General features: G+C 34.8%; 2 protein-coding genes across 2 annotated transcripts; one reads left to right on the forward strand and one right to left on the reverse strand.

The window, feature by feature from the left end:
* Window positions 1–3599: 3599 nt before the first annotated feature.
* LOC111919898 (histone H4) lies at window positions 3600–4106 on the reverse strand. Its single transcript, XM_023915452.3, has one exon. The coding sequence runs from the start codon at window positions 4043–4045 to the stop codon at window positions 3734–3736; it is 312 nt and encodes a 103-aa protein (XP_023771220.1). The 5' UTR covers window positions 4046–4106; the 3' UTR covers window positions 3600–3733.
* A 17469-nt stretch (window positions 4107–21575) lies between these two features.
* Window positions 21576–24890, forward strand: LOC111919899 (ethanolamine-phosphate cytidylyltransferase). The gene is made up of 10 exons (XM_023915453.3): window positions 21576–21823; window positions 22536–22963; window positions 23051–23286; window positions 23447–23595; window positions 23693–23764; window positions 23838–23905; window positions 24004–24124; window positions 24237–24302; window positions 24391–24513; window positions 24595–24890. The coding sequence occupies exons 2-10, from the start codon at window positions 22608–22610 to the stop codon at window positions 24664–24666; spliced, it is 1263 nt and encodes a 420-aa protein (XP_023771221.1). The 5' UTR covers window positions 21576–21823; window positions 22536–22607; the 3' UTR covers window positions 24667–24890.
* Window positions 24891–25629: the final 739 nt, after the last annotated feature.

Here is a 25629-nt window from a genome sequence, read left to right on the forward strand (position 1 = left end):
TTATACAACTCGTCGAGTTCTATGGCAATCTTCATCGGACTCGCCGAGTTGTTCATCCAACTCGTCGGGTCCAAGCCTATCTTCATATGACTCGCCGAGTCGACCTTGCAACTCACCGAGTTCCTTCAGTCCTTAAGCCATACAGACTCTTTTAAGTTATGCAATTGCTCCAAATTACAGATCCAAGCTCCTAAAACATGCTTTTCACATAAAGTTGCAAACTTTACGTGCATGCATAGCTAAAAAGGCTCTTAATGTCAAATCCAAGCTCACAATGGGGTTTCATACTCAAGGAAAGCTTCATACATGGTCAAACTTGGAGCTTTATGACTCTAGGACCCAAGAAGCGTCCAGTTCTGAAGTTACAACTTCAGATCTAGCTCATACCCCACAATATCATCACAATCAAACCATAAAAACCCTAGATCTCAACCAAATGAGGTCTAAAAGGAAAATGAGGTAAAGGTGACGGCTTAATACCTCCAAATGATGCTAACTGAGGTAGATTTCTGATTCCCACACCTTCCTTGCTCCTAGTCTCTTGCCCTCCAAGCTCTTCCTTTCCAAAAACCTTCTTTTTAAAGCTCAAAACACACAAGAATGAAGCACCACACAATAGGGTTTCTATGAACTCTCAAGGACTGCAAAGAGGCCAAGGGAAGCTTAACCCTCTTTAAATAGGGTGCAAAACCCCGGGATTTAAGGTTTTATCTGCTAGCTCCTACTCGTCGAGTCCCTTCATAGACTCGGCGAGTAGGTCACTAAACACGTTATCCCACCCCGCTGCTACTCGACGAGTAAGGCAACCAACTCGTCGAGTAGGACTTAAATCAAAAGAAATTCTTATTTAAATCAATACATGCGAATCGGAGCGTTACAGTTATATTTAGAAAAGTTAGAGACATTTGTATCATGAATCGATTGGTATTACTTTAACCTTTGTGGATTTTTGGAAATTTATGAGTTGCTATTTCATATGTATCTTTTTTTATTAAAATGTTTAATCTTGACTTTTACCCTTTTCTAACATAACATAAATAAGTTGTAGAATATTAAGATATTGACATGAATATTAAATGTTATTTTAGATACTTAATTAGTCATTTTATTGACATGAATATAAAGTGTTTTTAGGTATTTAAATAACCCTTTTAAAAAACGTTTTTTTATCATTTGTATAAAAGTTATTTTATGTTTTGTTTTGTTTTTATTTTTTATGATAAAAACTATTGTGATTTGAAAATATTCTAAAAATCATTAATGACATGTGGAAACACATTAATATTTATATATAGCATTAATGATGAAACGACTCACGTCGCCTTTCCACAATTCAAACAGGAATAAGTTAGCTTGCTTTCTGATTTCTCCTCTTTCAGTGGAAGACTGTGAACTTTCTCATTTTTTGTTTTGGGCAAATGTCATATTAGCCCATCGAACTTGTTGTGTTTGTTTTAAAAGGTCACCCAACTTTTTTTTGGTACATTAAGGGAATGAAATCTTGTTTTCCTATTTTAAAATATCCTTATGTGACCTGATATTGGGTAAAGCTGTAAAATGTGTGCCTTGACCACTGTTTAACCATCAACTGCACCTCCACCTCCATTAAAGTATACTCACTGTATCTACCCTTCTTGATCAGGTCAATTAGTTATTTTCATTTTTAGATCAATGGAACGGAAAGACTTGGTGATTGATTATTGATTTGTATGTATATGACTTTGTACACTGAAAGACAAGAACAAATCAAAGAAGATGAATGGGGGGAAAGAGATAGAGAGAAATTATCTCTGGGGATTCTAATAACTGCCACTTGTTGTTCTTCACATAATTAACTGCTGAAGCAGCCCCCGTCGATTTACCTGCAACCTTTGACAGTCTCGAGACAGCGATCCCTCCTACTGATCGATTAAGAGCCACCGACCCACCGCTTTCTTGATTTCGTTCATATTCCTTCCTTCTCTGGTTTGCCTTTTGTTCCCCGTTTCCCTCTGCCTTTACTCGTTGACCCACCAACGCCGATGTCACCCCTCGTAGCTGTTTCTCTTCCCTCGATTAGTGAGTACCGATGACGAAGAGCAAACCAAAAAAAGGGTCATCGCAGATCGACTACCTCCCTGACGAATTTGCCATCACCGGGCCAAGAACCACCATCATCGTCTCCTTATTTCTTCGAATCGGACGAACCCCGGAGTAACTTCTCTGACCCACCCACCATCGATGCCCATCGGAGCTGCTTCGATGGCGTTATGTTCCTTTTTCTCGTTCCCGATTAGTCGAAGGGGGAAGAAGACGATGCCCCTTCCTTAGCTGGAGTCGTTTGATAACTGATACAGGGCTTCGATCTAAAAAGAAAACAAAAGACTTTTGATTTTGACCAAGTCAAAGGTCAAAGCAAAAAATCAAACTTTCATTTTGTAACCTACAATGGAGGACATGCAAAATGCAGAGAGGATGTTGGAGGAGATGAGGCTACAATGAGATTAAAACCTGTTATGATTGGTTAAGTGACTTTTTTAACAGATTGAACCAGAGTTCATTCCTGTAATGTACCAAAAAAAAAGTTGGGTGACCTTTTAAAACAAACACGACAAGTTCGATGGGCTAATATGACATTTGCCCTTTTGTTTTCCTCTGTGAAGTTTTCAATTAATGATTTCTGTCAAATAGTCAATGATTTGTCAATTTCCAACTTATTGTTTATGTTTTGTTTCTTGCAACACTATTACACTATACCATATGAAGTATGAACAAGTTATTGTTTATGATTTCTTGCAACATTGATTTATGAAATACATTCACCTGAGTTTGGGTTTGTAGTCGATATGAACAAGTTAATGTTTATGATTTCTTACAACATTGATTTATGAATTTACAATTATATTCACCTGAGTTTGGGTTTGATTCTTGGGTTTATCAAGACTACGCTTTGTCTTTGTCATATGAATGTTTTGGTTTGATTCTTTCAAAGTTCTATGATTTATGTGTAACTATCACCATGTTTATCCGAATCTAATGTGGTAATGCTGATTTGTAATGCTAATATGGTAATTCTGATTTATATAATGCTGATATGGTAATTATGATTTATTTGCTAAAAAAATTAGGTTTTAAGCTTTTAAAGTTATTAAAAATAGATTTTTCTAGCCTAAAACATAACATTTTTTTATAAAAAAAAATCTAATTTTAAACCTATAAACCAAAAGAATGGAAATGGAGGTAATCAAGGACAAAATAAACCGAGGATCAGGGTGTGGGCAACAACTAATTTCTATAGGCGGAAGGAGCTATTTCCACTCTCTTTTGTCCCCACATCCTAGGATAATTCCTTACAAATTTAGTTTTGATGGACCTGACTATTCAATCGTACGGATCCTCGCACGTTTCGAGCAATTCACTATTAAGGAGCTCACAATGTTCATCAAACACGGAAGTAAATCGAATATCAAATTTGCGTCATGGACCTTACCAAAACACTGAATCAGGTTAAACGATTTGCACAAGCTAATCGATAAAACTAAGTGATTTTATACATGCTAAAGCTTAAAATAGCTCGAATTTAAGACATCGAATCGAGAAACAAGAACTGAACAAGAAAATTGATAAATTAAGCGATATTGTATTAATAGATTCAATTACACGTAACATCACTTCAGATTTAGAGAAGCTAACTAAACAAAAATCCAATGAAAACCTCGCTGTCAAACAAGAACCCTAAAAGCATATGGTTCATCTACCCACCAAATCCGTAGAGAGTGCGGCCCTGGCGCTTCAAAGCGTAAACGACGTCCATGGCAGTAACAGTTTTCCGGCGAGCATGTTCGGTGTACGTGACGGCGTCACGGATGACGTTCTCAAGAAAGATCTTCAAAACCCCACGTGTTTCCTCGTAGATTAAGCCACTGATACGCTTAACACCACCTCGCCTGGCCAGACGGCGGATCGCCGGCTTGGTGATGCCTTGAATGTTGTCCCGGAGAACCTTCCGATGACGCTTGGCTCCTCCCTTTCCTAATCCCTTACCTCCTTTTCCTCTTCCTGACATATTTTCTCTTCGGAAATGGATTTGAATTTCTTTGTTGTTGAAATCGGAGGTGAGGGTTTGTAGATCCTGCGGAAGAGATTTTATATATGTGGGAGGCGTTCTTTCAGCCGTGATCAAAGAAACTGTGAGGGGTAGATAGCCGTACGATTATAATCCGTGTGATGGAAATAAAACGTTTTGATTGGTTCAGCTTGTTAGTTGCTGGATCCAGGCGAGGATAGTCTGCACCATCCAACATATGTAATGTAACATTAAAATAATCTCATATTTAGGACATCTAAAAAAAATTGTTTAAAAAGTTTCTTATATTTTAAATATATCTCTATATATATTAAATCAGACATCACTTGCAAAAATCTGGTCATTTATTAGGTTTCATTCTTTCATCTCAACCCTAGGATCATTTTGATGATGTCATCTCATCCTCACACACACAAAAAAAATAACAACCTACGCCATTTTGTAACGCCTTATATAAACCTTCACCAAACCCCTACGTATTAGTCTCCTCCTACTTCGATAGCAATTTGTTACCATCATCTTCCCTCACCTTCACCTTTATTCAATCTTCTTCTTCACGAGCCATTCAGACGGACATATTTATTATATCTTCTTCTTGAGGACATAATCAGAAGACATAGAAAGGGTTTTGTGTTTGGGGGAAAGGGTTTCCACTTTAGATGTCATTTGGGTTCGAACAGTCGCTTCGATTTTGTAATTTAGTATGTATAAACTTTTAGTTCAACAAGTTTTCATGATTCACCTACGTTACTAACCTTGGATTATTTCATTGTTTATGTTTTATTTATTAGGTTACATTTAATAGCAATATAGCAGCCCCAATGGGCATCGACTGTGGATAAATCAGAGATGTTAATCCGGTTTTCATCTGATTTGAGGAAATAAGAAAGTGACGGTGGTGGTTCTTGGTCCGGTGGTAGCAAATTCGTCAAAGGGAGCATCGTCAGTGGTTGACGAGGCCGAACAAATAGGAGGGAGAAGCAGTGATTGTTCATCGGTTGGCTTCGCAAACCAATGTGGTCTCCTGGTTTCGATGCTTTGAATGGAAGAACGGGATGGGGTAGGGCATCAGCGAGGGTCGATTGGGTCCGAAGAGATGGAGAGCATGAAGAAGCAGCGAAGACATTAATTGTGACTGGTTCATCTCTATATATATTATATCGGAAACCTAATGACATCACTTGCAAAAATCTGGGTCATTTATTAGGTTTCATTCATTCATCTTAACCCTAGGATCATTTTGATGATGTCATCTCATCCTCACACACACAAAAAAATAGCAACATACGCTATTTTGTAACGCCTTATATAAACCTTCACCAAACCCCTACGTATTAGTCTCCTCCTACTTCGATAGCAATTTGTTACCATCATCTTCCCTCACCTTCACCTTTATTCAATCTTCTTCTTCATGATCCATTCAGACAGACATATTTATTATATCTTCTTCTTGAGGACCTAATCAGAAGACATAGAAAGGGTTTTGTGTTTGGGGGGGGTTTCCACTTTAGATGTCATTTGGGTTCGAACTGTCGCTTCAATTTTGTAATTTAGTATGTATAAACTTTTAGTTCGACAAGTTTTCTTGATTCACCTGTGTTACTAACCTTAGATTATTTCATTGTTTATGTTCAATTTATTAGGTTACATTGAATAGCAATATAGCAGCCCCAATGGGCATCGACTGTGGGTAAATCAGAGATGCTAATTCGGTTTTCATCTGATTTGAGGAAATAAGAAAGTAATGGTGGTGGTTCTTGGTCTGGTGGTGGCAAATTCGTCAAAAGGAGCATCGTCGGTGGTCGAGGAGGCCGAACAAATGGGAGGGAAAAGCAGTGATTGTTCATTGGTCGGCTTCGCAAACCGATGTGGTCTCCTGGGTTCGATGGTTTGAAGGGAAGAACGCGATGGGGTAGGGCATTAGCGAGGGTCGATTGGGTCCGAAGAGATGGAGAGCGTGAAGAAGCAACGAAGACATTAATTATGAGTGGTTCATTAGGCGTGATAAGAGAGAATATGGTTTCAATTTTTGACCATTCAATTTCGATATGAGTTCTGTTAGCTTCATATCTGATATTTAAGGGATAAGAATCATATTCGATATTTAAGGGATAAGAATAAACAAACTTGAATTTTCGAAATGAGATACACATAATCAATCTTATCTTAAATTTAAAAATTCAAAATATGATCTTTGACTTTTTAGTCAAATGCTGAATTTTAAGTCGTACAAGCCCTTGGGCACTGTTTACAATCATTTTAAACATTGACTAATCGTGGATATTGGTTTGGTCAATATTAGAAAAAGTCAAAATAATAATCATGGTTTATTGACTAAGTCTCATGTATACTTACATTTCCTATATTTTTAGTGATCTAATCCACTATAAATTACCAAAGTTTCCTATCCTATAATTCTTGAAACCGTAAATCTGTGATCATCCAAAACCCTAATATCTAAAATTCATTCTTTTGCTTGATTACTACAGAAGAAAAATGATCATTGTTCTTTGTGAATTTGATTAGTTGTGTGTGTATGTCTTTTGCATACATAAGCCACGACAGGTATGTGTTATATGTGAATTCACATAATTTGTATGTGTGTTTGTGTTTTTTTGGCCAATACATAAACTCAATCTCAATCTCTCTCGGATCCTACAGAAAAGAAAAAAAAACATAGTAGGTATGTTCATTGGTGTTTGTGACTGTGTTTGCCTGTGTTTACATACACAATATCTCTCTCTCTCTCTCTCTCTCTATATATATATATATATATATATATATATATATATATATATATATATATATATATATATATATATATATATATATATCTTTCTCTAATACAACAGAATACAAATACATAAATATACAAACTCCCTCTCTCTCTCTCTCTCTCTATATATATATATATATATATATATATATATATATATATATTCTTTAATGTTGTTTATGTGTTTTTGTGTTAACAGGATCTAATCGCAGTTCCTGCAGAAAAAACAAACATACCAGGTATGTTTAATGGTGTTTGTGGCTGTGTGTGCCTGTGTTTACATACTGACACAATATAATTCACTCACTCACCCACTCTCTCTCTCTAATAAAATACAAAACGAATACATACATATATATACATACATACATATATATATATACACACACACACATATATATATATATATATACACACACACACACAAACTTCTTCTCTCTTTTATCTGTGTTTTTTGTGTTAACAGGACCGAAATATTTAGCATTTTAGCCTTCTTTTTTTCCCTGCACTCTCTCCTTCTCGGTTCCTGCATAAAACATAAATCTTATTAGGTAATTTCTTTGTGAAATGTAATTAATATACATTCTAACTCTCTTTAATTGAATGATTGTGTTTTTTGTTTACATATCCAGAAACATATACATAAATAGGTAGCAGACATATTGCCTCTTTTTCTCGGTTCATGCATAACAAATATATTGGGTAATTTTATTTACAATTTTTTCAATAGCATAATTTTCTTTCTAAAAATAGGGTGTTAGGTGAAACATTGTTTTTTTTTTTTCAGGTTTAGGGTTTTTTGCAAGTTATATGTTGGGTAATGGATGTTGAGGTTGTTGATGACCAGTTATGTGATATCATTGTGTGATATATGTGGAGATGTAGGCTATGAGCACTTACTTGCTATATGTAGTAGATGTATGGATGGCGTCGAACACACATATTGTACTTAGTGGATTAAGTTGAAAAAGATGAACTTTTGGGTCCCTTTGAGACTTAAAGACTAGATCTTGTTTTTTTGGGATCAGTCTGATGGATAAAGTTGGAAACTTTATCCATTATAAATCAATTATGAACTATAAAAATGTGATCTTGTCCCTTTTATCCCTTCCATACAAGAGTTGTGATGTCTTATTCGGTTAAGAACTTAGGGTTTTGGACATTAAGCACTTTATAGACATGCAAAATCATAAAGTTGAAAATTTTATGACTTAGGACATCAGTTTGGGCTTGGATTTGAGTTTTGGATGATTAGCATACACGAGTGCTACAGGGTTGGTGGAAGTTTCATGAGTAGGTGTAGTTCATGGCCGGATAAAGCGTGGAATGATTAGCCACTCTTGAGAGAGTGAGGGCCGGGCAAAGGTGCGTCCAAGATACTGGGAGATAGCGATCAAGAATTTTGCATGAGGATCTGCCTGATTTATAGTATCTTTGTGTCCGTCGTCTCCGTTGCTTGAATGTTGCTTACTTTGTGCTTTGTGTAGCTCGTGTTGATGTGAGCTAACTATCAAATTAATACATTCAGTTACATGCAATGGAGGTTAAGTAATCTTAGAGTGAATGATTTGACCTTATTGTGCAACTCTCGTTTGAGTCTAACCATTGCGGGGTTGGGTCCTTTAGTTGAAGGATTATTTAAGTTTTGTTACATGTAATTGTATTCATGAAGTGGTTGGCTGACATTGATTAGACCCTAGGAAGTATTTTAGTGCAATTTTTTCGCTGTTAAGCAGGTATCGGGAGGATATTTTTGAGTAGGTCTTAGAGGAGCTGAGATGATTCTTGAGGAAAGTATGGATATGTGTGGAAAGTAGTATTGGTCCCGTACTATTGGAAGTACATGATCCATTATCAAATCGAGGAGAGTTTCAGGGATTCTAAGGGCTGGTTAGGTGAGATAGCATGGTTTTATACCATGGTTCGTGGCAGTAGTTCCGTATCTGTCGATCTTATGGTAGGGTTGCTTTAGGCTGTGCATTCGATTCACATGACACAAGAAGGAAACCATTGTTATGATCGGCTAGAGGATTGCAGCTGGAAGTGAGTGGTTGATTGATGGTTTGGAATGTTGTCATCTATGGCAGGGGTGATGCCCTTTAAATTCTCCGAGTTCGGAGAAGGAGTGAGCAGGCTTGCGACTTTCAGAGTTAGTATGTGAAGACCCAAACTTTCATACTAAAGACATTATTGTCACTCCAAGTTACTCCAAAACATGCTACATGCATATTTATAAAATAATATTTTACATAGATAGTTTAATTACATAGACTGGATACAAACCGACTTTTAAGATTTTACAAAGTTTTATATATTACATACTTTCCCAGGAATACAATACAAAAATTATAATATTATCTATTATACATCTTCTACCAGTACATGACTATACTGGATGCTTATCACCTGCAATAGTTTAAACATTGAGAGGGATAAGCGGGTGACGCTTAGTGGGTTCAATAACAGTTACAATATAACGCTATGTCATATACATATCAATATGACAGAAGCAAAGAAGGACAAAGAACAACAAAGACATATGTGTATCATATGACAGACTTTCCATATCAACCAATAATCAATTTCAACTTGATATACATCAATAAAGCTACAGCCTAAATGGCACATAAAATACAATTTCAGATTATTAGTTTGCTAAAATATACAAGCTTTCAACCCTACATAGCCCTATGCCAATACCAGAAGTTATACGAGTCATGCTCTACATGGACAAAGGCACAAAGCCAATACCAGAAAATTATACGAGTCATGCTCTATATGGCCAAAGGCATAAATATGATATAACACAGGAAAGTACATTGGATATATAACACATAACATACAATTGTCCCTATATTGAACTCACCGTGATATAACCAGAGGAATAAATGATAATTTGGGCAGCACTTCGACTCTAAATATGACTTTTTGTGACGAAACCGGGGATTTTAGTTGAAAACCGGCCTTACACGGGCAAAGTTTCGACTTGAAAAGATAATTTTCTCGAGAACTTCAGAGCGTCGGGGCTTGCTTCGAGTGTCGGGAATGATACCGGAGCTTTGGGGGATTAAAAGTGGGTAAAAAGGGGTTTAGAGAATGAGAGATATAATAGAATTTAGGGAAAATGACTTGTAAGGGTAACGAAGTATTAGACTTGTACAAAAAATACCATTCAACTTTTTTTTGTACACATATCACCAATCAACTATAGCTTTTGAACACATATGACCATTAAACTTCACCTTTGTTCAAAAAATACCATTATGTTACCGGTAATAGTAGGTCACCAGCCACGTAACATGCCACGTGGCATGCCATGTGGTTGCTGACGTGGATTTTATTATATATTATGTACACATATTATACCATTAAACTATTTTTTGTACACATTATACCATTAAACTTTTTTTGTGTACATTTTACCATTAAACTTTTTGTACACATTTTACCATTAATCTTATATAATTTATTCAAAAAATATCATTTCAAAAAATACATATTTTTACATAAAATGGGTTTTCCATCACCTATTGTGACTCCTTGATTTTGTAAGGTTTGGAGGAAACGGTTTGTTTTTTACAATGATACTAAGGACTTTCATTTACAACTACATTGTGAATTTATGTTGGTCATACATCAATTGAAACCCACAAGGTTTGAACTTGAGACTTTTATCTAGAGCGGCGAAGAAATACTCAATTGTTCATTATTTTAGCTAATGTCTAGTAAACATATTCTTATAAGTCATTTTCTTAGGAAACTACGTTTGAGGCATACTTATAAACTCATGAAACATTTTGTACATGTTAACTTATTATAATTCCCCCTCTTCTTGATTATGGTTGATGATTAAAAAAGTGCATTGAAATTATGTCATTGTTTACCGATAGGAAAATGACTTATAATGATAAGTTTACTAAAATTTAGAAAATCAGTAAAATCCACATCAAGTGATGGGAAACCTACTTTTATGTAATGATATGTATTTTTTGAAATGATATTTTTTCAATAAATTATATAACATTAACGATAAAATGTGTACAAAAAAAGTTTAATGGTAAAATGTGTGAAAAAAAAAGTTTAATGGTATAATGTATAGAAAAAAAAGTTTAATGGTATAATGTGTACATAATAAACAGTAAAATCCACGTCAGCAGCCACATGGCATGCCACGTGGCATGCTACGTGACTAATGACCTATTATTATCGGTAATATAATAGTATTTTTTGAACAAATGTGAAGTTTAATGGTCATATTGATGGGTTTTGGTCATAAGACATCCTATGTGCTCATACAAACCCTAATGCTTGGATCTAGGTTTCTCTATTGTACATACTTTGATTCCAAGACTATATACCCTAACTCTAGCATATGGAAATCAGAATTCACATGTAATTAGGTTTAAGAACATACCTTGATTGTTATATAGCAATAACAATCCAATTCCTCCTTGAATTGACCTTGGAAAGCAGAGAGTCACAAGTGTCACTCCTCTAATGGCTCACAAACACCATAAGCAAGTGGAGAAGGTATAAAGAGAGAGGAGGGAGGTTAGAATTCGTATTTGGAACCTCTTGGGAAGGAATACACGAATTCATGACCTTGGGGTTGTTTATATAGGTGTAGAGATAGGGTTTCAGTCATTATCCTTATCTAGTTGATTATCCATTAAGCAACCAATAAGATAATCCTTGAATCCTTATCATACTCGAATTCTAAGGCCTTCCAACCTTAAATTCGTCCACCATACTTCTAAGATAATCCTTACCTTATTTTGTAACTATCATATAATTACAAATCAGCCCCTCTAGTTTAATTAATTACATTTGATCACAAAACTAATTCTTAATTAATTATCGACCAATATTAATTAACCGAATATGATTTCTCCTTTAATATATTATTCTTATAACATATTAATAAATCATAATAACCTCTCTCTCTATTTATTTCTCCAATCAAGTTGCTTTGGTGAAGGCAACCCAAAAGGACCATGCACCATCGGGTCAAGTACATACCAAAATAGTTATGGACTTAGACACTAATCCAACAGTCTCCCACTTGGATAAGTCTAACAACTATTCTGCGTATGACTTCGGATCCCGATCTGCAATCGTAGCTTTCCAAAGCCGCTGTCAACTCTGATCATATCAAATACGCGTGTCCTTAGATAAGGGATCATATATTCCTCCATTCTAGATATCATATGAGATATGATTTCTAATCATTCTCTTTGTACTACTTCTCGATTTCTGATTTATGACGACTGACTAATTGAACAAATCAAATTAGCCCTAGCCCGGCCGAGCATTTACGTTTGTCATCACTAAACCATCGAGGGGCCCAAAGATATCGCTTTTATCCTACTTTGGATAAAAGGAACGGATAAACTTTGATACAATGCTTGCTTGTACTCACGCACCGAATCACACGCAACAATATGTTTTATAACACCAAGTTACTGGTGCGTTTACATATTATCAATGTGCAACCGATTTGCAAGATACAACTCACACATCTCGGTTTCAAGAATATAAGATGTTATCGTCTCACCAATCACTCGTGATACAATCCATGGAGTGATCCAAGTGAGCGTGGGTCTAATCCAATGCTCAAATCACATTCATAAGCACTCATGAACGTTGCAGCAAACATTTTCTTATGTCTAATACTTTTCTAGACATTCCACACACCAATTCACAACAGTCTTCATTCATACCTACTTCCAACATATGAACGACTGTGGCCCGTTTGAATAATTCGATTATTCTTAATAAACTCAATTATTCTGGAAGTCAAAACATGCAAATGTGAAACACAAGAATAATACTAATCCCATATGGCCTCAAACCTTTGAGTATAAATAAAACACCTTTTATTTATCACCATATTGATTACTCATTATTTGTCGTTTCGGGTAATCAACTTCTCACTTGAATTCCAACACTTATCTCATGCTCCTAGCATGCGCACAATGTTTACCTATGGTTCTTACTTTGTGAAATAGATCACATTGAACACATTTCCAATCCTTCTCATTTCACAACTCCAAATCCGTTTTTCATAAGTTAAAGAATATCAAATTCTTGCTACTTATAGAATATGCTAGATTCTAACATTCTATGCAACTATCCTTTCGTAATGTCACTCCACCAAAGTCACAAAGACTATTGCCAATGATATTACAAAGTCTTCTATCGGAGATTGTTACAAGACAATTACATAGATGTGATGTCTCTCACTCAAAGTACTTTCTTTGAACATCCTTTTGCATAGAAGTTTCTAATCTAGTCATAGATTTCTCAATATTCAATTCCCAATATGGACACACTTCCATATGTTTCATATGACAACTCATTCTTAATAGAATCTTATCTATTCATAATGATGTTGATATGGTCCATCCAATATGGAAATATTTCCATATTTTCCAATACTATACTTCCAACTACTCACAAGCGACCAATCCTCGTCGAACTTGGATTGTCCTTTGATAGTTGTTTAATTATTTTAGTCAAAACCAATTCTAGTCCCTTTTCCCTCTAAATGCGCTCGACATTTGGAAAATTTTAGAATGGTCAAACATTAAAGCATTTGCAATCGATCCTATACCCGAAGCGTATGGGACACGACGCATAATGTTTTATTTCCTATGTTCTCAAAATTCGAATTGTGAAGAGGGATGCCGTAATCATAATCAAAATTTTAAGAACACACTTTGTACCTTTGACTAAATTTTATTAACATTTCTCAACCTAAACCTTTAGATTTGAAATGAAGCATAATATTCTCTCCCTTAATTATAGCAAAACAACTCTTCAACTATTGCGACTTTGCAAAGTATGACTCTTGTTTTCTATAATTAATATTGCTAACCTTGCAATACTTTCCTTAATAATCATACAATCATAAATTTTATGCTCCCACTATCTTGATGATTATTATAACACTTATGCTCCCACTAGCTTCGACATGTATTGATAAACATCTTAACTTTCAGAAAACAATGCTTATTGAATTTCTTAAGTTCATGTTTCTAATACTTAGTGCTTTGATAATCTTTTATCAAGGATTCTTTATACACCTTTGCCTTCGATAGTTCATATGTGTGTCTAAACAATTAAGACTAATTGCCAAACCTCACAATTCAAATTATGGAAAGGGATGCCGTAACCATAATTGAATTCGAGAATGCAATTTTACAATCACTATCTTCTTAAAATCTTTCTTAGTGAAAGCATTTCCTCACAATCATTTTCATGAAGGTGGAAATCTTATGACACTTAGATTTTAAACGGTGTAAATTTTCCTATCCATGTGAAATTGTTAAAACCAACGTTTACGACAAATTCAAACTCATATGGATCGAACTTTCTTAATCTTGATTTCTTGCCTTATGGTAGCACAGCTGCCCACCACGTCTTCCAAGTAGTTAAGCATCTCACCCTTTCTTATCAATGTACCTTTCATTGATTAAGGTGCCTTGCCTTTTATGCATTCAAGATGAGAACTCATAGAACTCATATGCATAATTAACTCAACTGGAACAGCACATAATCAAAATAATGTCAATACGATAGGTTGTCAACCTCAACTCGTGTGCTAGTGATGATTGGTAAGGTTTATTTGATTTGTTCTTGAAACTATTCAAGACCATTAAGACTCCCACTGACTCCTTGACATATACGATTCTTTTGTCAATAACCATTTCTTGACAAACAAATATTCAAGAGTTAGTGTAGCTTTTATCAAAACACTTCATAAATTGGTACTAGTTGGCCTTTGTCTTATTCAAGACATCACAACTTCCTACATTTGATGAATGTTATAAACCTTTAATACTTTTCAATCATTGTCACAATCTTAACTTTAAGACTTGTTATTGGAACGAAGTATGATTGACTTATTGATTTAACCATTTCTTCAATTCTTGATTCCTCTTCTTAGACATACAATTATACTAAGACTTACTTAGAGGATCAATTGAGATATGGTTCTTAATCACTAAGACATATCATAAGCATAAAAGCTACTCTCCCTTCTTCTTAGAATGGAGAAACTTTTATCTTTCTGCCTACTTGATTCTTCTTATTCGTTCTGCTATTGATCTAAACCCTTTAATCAATTCAGAATTACACTTAATCTTGTAAGTATAATCATATTTACTAAACCTTTAGTAAATCATGACGAATATCTTTGTTACTCTTATGGTGGACTTGATCAACACGCAACTTTGTGTGCTCGATCTCTTAGTCCTTCACTTGACACTTTGTCAACGAATCAGTCTAATTTCCAAATACGAAATTTCTCATTCATCGTGCATCCACGTTGCATGATTCAAAGTTTCTGTCCAATTGAAACTTTGGGCGATGAGAAACTCTCCCTATTTGGTAAATTCTTGACATTTCCATAATTAACATAACTAAGAATCATATCCATTCGTTGTAGAAATATTCGAACATCAATTTTCATAACGATTTCATTGTAAGGAAATAAACAAATAAATAAGTCAACCAAAATTTATTTTATTTATAAAAGCAGCGGAAAAATTTGTCCTTACAATGCAAAATCCATTGAAAACTATGTACAAAAGAAAATTTCTAACAACTTTATCATAACTTTCTAAGCTCAAAATCTAATCTTCAAGTCCATGCGATCGAGATCCATCTCTTGTGATTAGATTCATCTTGCTCTCTTATCAAGCTTCCTTTCTTTTCACCGACCCTACAAAACACTCAAATGTAATCTTATTACATCATGTATTAAGAATCAATGAGTAGGAACTTAATGGAGTTAGATAGTGGATTTTTACCTAAAGCACAGTCATACCTTTGACTCTCCCATCTCTTAGATCTCTTAGGTAATTAGGGCAACTTCGTCTCCAATACCCCTTCTCTTGGCAATAAAAGCAAATTGACTCTTTTGGAACAACACATGGAACTACTTCAGACATCGCCTTTCTCTTATGATCAAACTTTTTGATCATTGCATGTCTTTCATTGCCATTGTCTATATCCATAGAGGTCTTGAAGGCAGATTCACCAATCAACTTTGCTTTTCTATTGTGCCAAACCATTGTTGATTCGGCAGCAATAAGCATATAGGTGAGATCTATAAGGGTCACGTTGTGGTTCGTCATATAGTATTCTCTTACGAACTCACTATATGAGTTGGGAAGTGACTGAAGAACCCAATCAACAGCCATCTCTTCACTAACAACGAGTCCCATGTCTATCAATGCGCGACTTCATCCCTAGGACGTGTGCACACACCGACTTTCCTTCTTTATGTTTACTTGCCAAAAGGGCTTGAGTGATATTGAACCTTTCAATTTTACAATCTTGTGGGTTAGGGAGAATAATTGGAGGAGGAGGAGGAAGTGAAGCATGATTTCTTGATCCTCGATTGAATCGTGGAATATCATCTTCATGTGGAATGCTTGTTCCACGGGATTTGGGAATACCATAGTTGTCGAACTTTGACATCTACAAAACGGGAGAAAACGAATTCAAGTTAGTTGATAGATTAAATCCTTAGTAAATCACCCAAATGAAATATTAAGGCTAGGACCCAACACAATATTCTACAACTCGGGAGAGGGATGCCGTAACCCTAATTGCAGAATATTTGAAGGTAAGTGAATGACGATTCACTAATTTCCACCATGAAAAACGAAAAAGAATTTAAGTTTTAAATCTATGAAAACTCCTAGATCCTTTGAGATTCATTGAACTTCCAATGGCATGTTTAAATCTCGATATGCCCCTCTTGTTTGTGACTGGGATGCCGAGGATCACAAAGCGGGTGTGAATAACCATGCAAACTACATGGTGCCCTCACATGTTACAGTCACCTATTCGATGTGCCGGTAAACCACACACGCTCCACCGAACTATGACAAACATTGAGTCACCCTTTTCTACCTTTTCTTAGACCCATTTAGTGTGTCGGTAAACCACACACGCTCCACTAACGTCTTCGCAAGGGCACAAAGTGTAATTTCATGGAATTGCATCAATTCACTTTTGCCTAAGTAACTAAGATTGGGAATTTTGAAAAACATTTAGTTACTTTTATAATTCATTATACTTATAATGGAAGGTTTCGTCCTATCCTACTCGTTCGGCTAACGACCCTCCACTAGTCAAGAGTGCGGTGGGTAAGAGTGGATACCCATTCAATCGCCATTTTATAGGCAATTTCCTTAAACACCCCTTATAGACCAGCTTTGTGAATGAGGCCTACTAATGGTAAGACTGACTTTTACTTATACATATATATAATGTTAGACTTTTAATGTTATATATAGTATAGGGTGTATTTTACACTTTTAAAATATTAGGTGGTTCAATTTAACAATTATACTTTTGATTTACTTAAATTGTAAACCTAAACTTTTATGGATTTATTAAACCTCTTTAATTATACACCTTAATTAGATAATAAAACCATAAGGGTGTGATTTGAACCTTTTTCAAAACAATACTAGAGTTTTAGAATTTAACATTCCTAATTAAACTTTTAATCAACTTTTAAATTCCAAAACTTGAGGGCAAGTTTTGAAACATTTCAACACATTTGGGATTAGAATTTAAATATGCATCAAAACTAAACTATTTAATCAAAATTTAAATTCCAAAACTTGAGGGCAAGTTTTGAAACCTTTTTTCAAAACATTAGGGTTTCAACTATTTAAATTTCAAAACAACAAAACTTTTGGGGTTCAAATTTAAACTATAAAACCTAAAGGGCCAAATATGAAACTTTTCACAACAACAATGATCAAATAACAAATAATTCAAATTAACATTTAATCACATAATTATCCATATTTGATGATTTCTTGCAAAATAATTTATCAATTTACTCAAAATAATTAATCAATTATCTTATAAGGAAACGATTATCCTATTAATTGATAAATATCTTCAATTAGATTAAAATTATAGTCAAATATATCATATAATCGGATTAATATTAATCTAACATGATAAGGTAATTATCCCAATGCAAAAACAGCAAGAAATCCCGAGATAAGCACTATCTGACGCACCGACTCGCCGAGTCACCCTCTGGAACTCGTCGAGTAGGGCTGACTCGCCAAGTCCAAGAGTGACTCGCCGAGTCAGGTCGAACAGTGAGGCCAAAACACGATTTTCAGTTACATCAAGCATCAATACAATAGAAACCAATCATGGCTCTGATACCACTGATGAGTTTTGGTCATAAGACATCCTATGTGCTCATACAAACCCTAATGCTTGGATCTAGGTTTCTCTATTGTACATACTTTGATTCCAAGACTATATACCCTAACTCTAGCATATGGAAATCAGAATTCACATGTAATTAGGTTTAAGAACATACCTTGATTGTTATATAGCAATAACAATCCAATTCCTCCTTGAATTGACCTTGGAAAGCAGAGAGTCACAAGTGTCACTCCTCTAATGGCTCACAAACACCATAAGCAAGTGGAGAAGGTATAAAGAGAGAGGAGGGAGGTTAGAATTCGTATTTGGAACCTCTTGGGAAGGAATACACGAATTCATGACCTTGGGGTTGTTTATATAGGTGTAGAGATAGGGTTTCAGTCATTATCCTTATCTAGTTGATTATCCATTAAGCAACCAATAAGATAATCCTTGAATCCTTATCATACTCGAATTCTAAGGCCTTCCAACCTTAAATTCGTCCACCATACTTCTAAGATAATCCTTACCTTATTTTGTAACTATCATATAATTACAAATCAGCCCCTCTAGTTTAATTAATTACATTTGATCACAAAACTAATTCTTAATTAATTATCGACCAATATTAATTAACCGAATATGATTTCTCCTTTAATATATTATTCTTATAACATATTAATAAATCATAATAACCTCTCTCTCTATTTATTTCTCCAATCAAGTTGCTTTGGTGAAGGCAACCCAAAAGGACCATGCACCATCGGGTCAAGTACATACCAAAATAGTTATGGACTTAGACACTAATCCAACACATATGTGTACAAAAGCTATAGTTGATTGGTGACATGTGTACAAAAAAAATTCAATGGTATTTTTTGTACAAGTCTAATATTTTGTTACTCTTACAAGTCATTTTCCCTAGAATTTAACATAAAACCAGATACATTCGGTCTCTATTTATAGGGGACCGAAGTTGCTGACTACGCTGAGTGTAAGTCCTTTGTATGTTGGGCGTACTGCGAGGCGGCCATCTACGCAGGGCGTACATGTGATAACCCTAATAGCCTCACTATCTAAGGAGGGAGTCCATGGGTTGCTTAGGGCCTAAGCAGTCAAATTAGGGTTTCTTTGTTAGATAACCCTAATAGCCTCACTATTTAAGGATCCCTATAGCACCAAAAACGTGGCCAAGAGTTTCCTTAGGGTTTCCACACGTTTTGGGTGCCTCCTCTCTTCTTCTTCTTCTTCTTCATCCTCTTGCTCTTGGTGTTTGTGAGCCATTAGAGGAGTGACACTTGTAACTCTAAGCTTTCTTAAGCCATTACAAGGAGGATTTGAGATTGTTGTTGCTACATAACAATCAAGGCATGATCTAAACCCTAATTCATATATATTATCGATTATCATATGCTAGATCTAGGGTTTAAAGTCTTGAATGATTGCATGTACAATAGAGAAACCTAGATCCAAGCATTAGGGTTTGCATGAGCACATAGGATGTTCTTATGGCTAAAACCCATCAGCTCCTTCTAGAGGGAGGGACGAACAAGGAGTCATCACATCAATCATGTGTCAAATCATTTGTGAAACTTGTCATTAAAGATGTATAATAATGTAATAATGCAAGTAGTTGTGTCATAATATGAGTAGATGTGTAATATATATTAGTAGTAGAGTTTGTCTACTGATTGTGCATTTGTTTAGTAAGTAGTCAGGTTAATAATGCAAAAATACAATATGTAGTTTGCCGCATGGTGATTTGCAATGTCTTTATAAGTATCCTTGATCCGTAGAAATAAAACATCCCAAGTTTATGAGCTAATAAGACTTTTTCTGTAATATGTATGTTGAAGTTTTTATCTTACAAAAAGGTCATTGCTTAATGTTTGGGCATGATGTTTGTGCATGATTTTTTTGGCGCGTCAGATTGTGAATCATAAGAGCGTGGGATGATCGCTAGTGGTTTTCAGCCTGGTCCAATGTATCTACCCTTAATGCATGTGTTCCACATAACTAGACATATGCCCTCCTCTTCATTTTTCCGACTTTCCCAATAGGCTCTCTAAAACACCCGACACAATCCCGTAAACTACATTGTATAATGTGGTTTTAAGATTTTCCAAACCATAAATCTCACCGCGAAGGTTCTTAATCGCGTTATGCAGTGCGGTGCAATGTGGTTTTTTGTTCCTTATGACATAAAACATTTTTAACTTTAGAACCCAAACTTATTTAGATAAATAATTTACGCAACGCTATACAATGATGAAAATGTCTTCATTAAATTTAGATTTTCGTCTATCAACCTAATACTTCTAACTTCCATGCTTATTACGACCGATATAACAATTAAAAATTTAAAAATAAAAAACATGAAAGTTGTAGATACTTGTCTCTTTTTTTCCAGAACATTTTGAATATCCATAATCGGAGCTACAAGGAGTCAAGGACTAATATATGATCAAAATACTCAGAGATAATCAATCTGTCCAACGATATTTATTTGCCTTTATTTGTCCGTTTTGTTTTGGAATTAATTCTCCGCTTAGCATGTAATGGCTAGGGAATAATGAATGTATATTGTCTTTAGTATTCGTTGTGCTATGATTTAAAGTTTAAACCACAATTTATTAGTTAAAAAGCACAAACAACACTATATAATACGGTTTAACAAAATTACAAGCCGAAACGACCACTTGGATTGTGGTGACTTAGTAAGACATATATAAGATGTTATGGGTAATCCATTGACTCATGTTTAAATCCGACATTATTCAGTCCTGTAACCATAAATGTTCGTCTGCAATGACTCTAAGACACGAGGCATAGCCTTATGTAGGGATGTCAACGGGGGCAAACGGGACGAGGAGTGCATCCCCCGCCACCGCCCCCGAATCCCCTTTATTACCCCCGCCCCCAAATCCCCTTTATTACCCCCGCCCACGATTGATTTTCGGTTGTCTTTTTTTGGGCTAAAAGAAGTTGTTATTTATGCTAAAAGAAACTATTTTTAAGGTAATAAATAATTATTTATAGCAAAATTTTACATGTTAAAAATAAAAAAGTTATGACATCTTAAAAATATTATACTAACAACTTAAAAATATGTTTTTTTTTGATGAATTTTGAAAGCTCAAAATCATGTTATTTATTATATTTATATAATTGACATATGTAAATATATATGTATAATTTATTAACGGGGTCCCCATGAGGGTTTGTGATGAGACTGCCTACCCCGCCTCCATTCCCGAAATTAAAACGAGGATTAACCTTGCCTCCGGTCCCGATTTTAATTTTTTTTCCTCCAAACTAGACGAGCCCCATGGGAACAGTATCCTACAGAACTTTTTGACATCCCTAATTCCTTATGTTTACCATGAGATTAGTTGGTGCACATAACCAGTCCAAAAATCTTTTCCTTCAAAAAAATTTCTAAACCGTGTTTCGTGACCCTTAAAAAAATAACGGAAGGAGAAAAGCTTCAACTTTGTATTATAATATTATTGGTAATATTGGGTCAAGTGGACTGCGAGGCCAGCAAAACAACCCTCGTGTCTCTTCTCGCTGCCCCATGTGATATTTTTTTTGATTATTTGCTTGCATCACCAGCTCCTCATTTTCTTTTCTTCTTCTTCTTCTTCTTCTTGTTTACGATATAAAATTTTCAATACAAGTATACAACCAACGCAAGAAAAGAAACACTCCAAATTCCACCACTTCTGCAACTAGCAGAAACATACGGACAAACACAGACGAGGAGGCACGAATTCCAACACAAAAAGGTAATAATTGTCTTCAGATTCCAACCTCCTTTCTCTATCTTTCTCTTAATTTTAACCAGATCATACGCAGATTTGGTAATCAAACGTAATTCGAATCTCATTCCTGTTTTGCATTTAATATGCCAGATTATAATTCGGTATCGTTTCCTGATCTGTTTTTGTGTTTTTTGCATCATAACTTGGTTCGCTATGCTCTGTGTTTTAGCCCTTAAGCTTGCGATCACTGTAAATTAGGTCTTTTCTCATCATATAAAAATTGGACAGAAAAACATCACATTTCGCATGTTGATCTTGTTTGATTTGGCGCAGTTATCTTGTTCTGATAATTTCGTTCAATTTCGTTTCATCATGGAATGAGGATTTCTACTTCAATTCGGTTAAAAACCGATGTTAATTTGGGTATATATGAAGGATTGGTAATTCATTTGTTTTATATCAATTCGTGAATGGTTACGTTTTTTAGATTAGAGTTTATTTTGACCTAATTAATCAGAAAATCAAAATCTTAATCTATTCCAATTGCCAAACAAGCTTTAACATGCAATAATCATTTTAGACGCACATCCAAGCACCTCTCATTTGCTCTAACACTTCTTCTTCTTCTATCAAACACCACCCATGGTTGAAAACAAAATCTCTGTGATGAATATGACAAATTCAGTAGTTTCTTCCATATTCTTCTCAAAAACTGGGTTCCTCATTTGTTTTGCAGGGTTTGTGTCTTCTTCTACATCATCAAAGAGGGCTGTAGAGCCCCCTTGGGAACCAAAGCTTTGGATCAACAATGGAATACCAGGCAAACTACTCCATCTGGGATGGGCTATACTACCACCCACATCTATTTGGTGGCATAATGTTAACAGCTGCATTGCTTGGTCTTTCCACAAGTTATCTAAGTGGTATAGCTTGTTTCCCTACTATTCCATACATGTTACCTTATTTAGGAAATCTCCAGAAGCAAAAATCCGGAAAGAAACGTATCCGTGTTTACATGGATGGGTGTTTTGATCTTATGCATTATGGTCATGCAAATGCTTTAAGACAAGCCAAAGCTTTAGGAGATGAATTGGTGGTTGGAGTTGTAAGTGATGAAGAAATCATCAAAAACAAAGGTCCTCCTGTTTTATCCATGGAAGAGAGGTATGCTTAATGCTTTATATCTTTTGCTCTCTCATCAACACATACAAATCTTATGTTTCACATGATATGGTGTTTAATCTCTTAAAGGTTGGCACTTGTTAGCGGATTGAAGTGGGTTGATGAGGTTATTGCTAATGCACCTTATGCTATTACTGAAGACTTTATGAATAGTCTTTTTAAGGAGCATAAGATTGATTATATCATACATGGAGATGATCCTTGTTTGCTTCCTGATGGAAGTGATGCATATGCTTTAGCAAAGAAAGTTGGGCGTTACAAACAGATCAAAAGAACAGAAGGTGTTTCAAGCACAGACATTGTAGGTACTACCTTCTAACTGAAAACAGCTAAATACAAGAAAATCAAGAAATGGTAATCTACTTTCATAGAAAGTACATTGCTATTTCTTGCTTTAAGTGGCATGATCTTCATTCTTTTTGGATTCATTTTGTGCTTTTTAACATCTTTACTTACAAAATGCAGGAAGGATTCTTGCATCCATGGAAGATAAAGAAGTTAATGGAGAAAGTAATGAAATGAGTAGAAGAAGCATAGAGAGTCATTCCAAATCCAAACATGCATCTAACTTTTTGCCTACATCAAGAAGAATTGTGCAATTTTCAAATGGCAAAGTATGTTTCTTAAATCAACTTTCTGCTTATTGTTTATTACAGGTCAAAAGACGTAAATGCCCTTCTCATCTTTAAAATGTTGTTATTATCTATTCAGGGGCCTGGACCGAATGCTCGTGTTGTGTACATTGATGGAGCATTTGATCTTTTTCATGCTGGCCATGTTGAGGTATGAATGATTTTTTGTGTCTTTGATAATAAATTAATAATTAATAATTAATAATTTTATAATGAATTCTCAGATTCTGAAGAGTGCAAGACAGCTTGGAGATTTTCTACTAGTAGGAATATATACAGATGAAACTGTTAGGTAATATTCAAAACCATTACTGTTTGGATAAATTGATGGTTTGAGTGTGAGTAAATGACGATTTTACCCTTCTGAATGTGATATCTGATTTGATGCAGCCAACAACGAGGGGCTCATTTCCCATTAATGCATCTGCATGAACGCAGTCTCAGTGTTTTGGCTTGTCGATATGTTGATGAAGTCATCATTGGTGCTCCTTGGGAAATCACAAAAGACATGGTATTACATTTAGTTCCCTTTTTTTTTTTTGGATATAAAATAAATATATTAAAACTATATATTTAATCAAATCAACAAAAGTTTACATTTTTTTTTTTAAATGCATGGCCAGATTGCAACTTTTAACATCTCTACGGTTGTGCATGGAACTGTTTCCGAAAGCCAATCTACTCTCAATGTAAGATGACGATGATGATGAAGATGAACTCCTTTTAACAAACAAACACAAAAAGACTAATCTACCCTTGTGTTGATTATTACCACAGGGGATGGTGGACCCTTACTCGGTTCCCAAAAGCATGGGCATTTTCAGGATTCTGGAAAGCCCAAAAAACATCACAACCACTTCGGTAGCTCAAAGAATAAAAGCCAATCATGAGATATACGAGGTATTTTTTATGTTTTATGTTTATATATATTTAAAATGGTTGATTGGAAGTGTTGGACTGAAATAGCCTTTGACTTTTCAGAAACGAAATGAAAAGAAGGAAGCTAGTGAGAAGAAATTTTATGAAGAGAGGAAGTATATTTCTGGGGACTAATTGATTATATATTCGATTGAAGATGAAGATAAAGATGATAATATATGATGCTAAGATTGTAACACAACTCCTTGAGAGATTTTAGAAATTAAGATGATGCTAACCCCTCGGATGTTTCATGTGTCATGTATCATGTGTCATGTGTCATGTATCATGTATCATCCTGATGTTTGCCAACTATGAGCACATATCTAATGAAGTTTCTTGTTTTTGGTTTTTGTAAAGTGATGATGATCATGCTACTACTTAGTACTTAGGCTTAGGATTAAAATCATTAAAATATCCATGTCCAATATAAACTTGTATGATTTTATGATTAGCAACATATGTTTTCAAGTGAAGCACATCCAAGAATGAAAACCCAAAGACTAAATCACTAAATGGAGTCTTAAAATGATAATATATACAAAATCTTAGCTGAAGGTAATGATGTTCATCCATATCATCAAGATCGTGAATGGAAAACTTGTCGTAGTTAACCAAGTAAGATTAGAAAATTCAGTTTTACCATTTACATGTTGTCTTCTAGGGTATTTAAATCCTCCTTATAAAAAATGTTTATCCCTAGTTTAAGGATTTTCTTATAAGAATAACATAAATCAAGTGATGATAAAACGATCGGACAAATATGTAAATAATATATAAGCAGTCGCCGATGATGACTCCAAAGCTTTGGTAAAATAAATTTGTTGCCTATATGATTAAAAACATTTTTTTTTGGAATGGTATTAAAAACATCTTTTTATAAAACATTAATAAAATTTCAAGCTAAATTACAAATTAAACCCAATTGATTATAGTGTTTTTAAATACAGCCACAGGTCAGTATGTTTTATATAAAAGGTTAAGCAATTTACTCGAATAATTAAGTAAATAGTTTTATTTTATAAAATTTGTATCTAAACCGTCTTTTTAGATTAGATAGAACTAATTTTATTGAATTAATTTGCTTATTAGTTTTAA

Source organism: Lactuca sativa, chromosome 5, assembly GCF_002870075.4.
Source record: "Lactuca sativa cultivar Salinas chromosome 5, Lsat_Salinas_v11, whole genome shotgun sequence".
NCBI classification, from domain to species: Eukaryota; Viridiplantae; Streptophyta; class Magnoliopsida; order Asterales; family Asteraceae; genus Lactuca; species Lactuca sativa.

What these genes read in the sequence shown, in the direction of transcription:
- LOC111919898 (XM_023915452.3), bottom strand. Translation starts at nt 4,045, where the DNA reads ATGTCAGGAAGAGGAAAAGGAGGTAAGGGATTAGGAAAGGGAGGAGCC.
- LOC111919899 (XM_023915453.3), top strand. Translation starts at nt 22,608, where the DNA reads ATGGAATACCAGGCAAACTACTCCATCTGGGATGGGCTATACTACCAC. An exon ending in TGCAATTTTCAAATGGCAAA is followed by an intron (nt 23,596 to 23,692) that starts GTATGTTTCTTA and finishes TTATCTATTCAG; the next exon opens with GGGCCTGGACCGAATGCTCG. An exon ending in CCAATCATGAGATATACGAG is followed by an intron (nt 24,514 to 24,594) that starts GTATTTTTTATG and finishes TTGACTTTTCAG; the next exon opens with AAACGAAATGAAAAGAAGGA.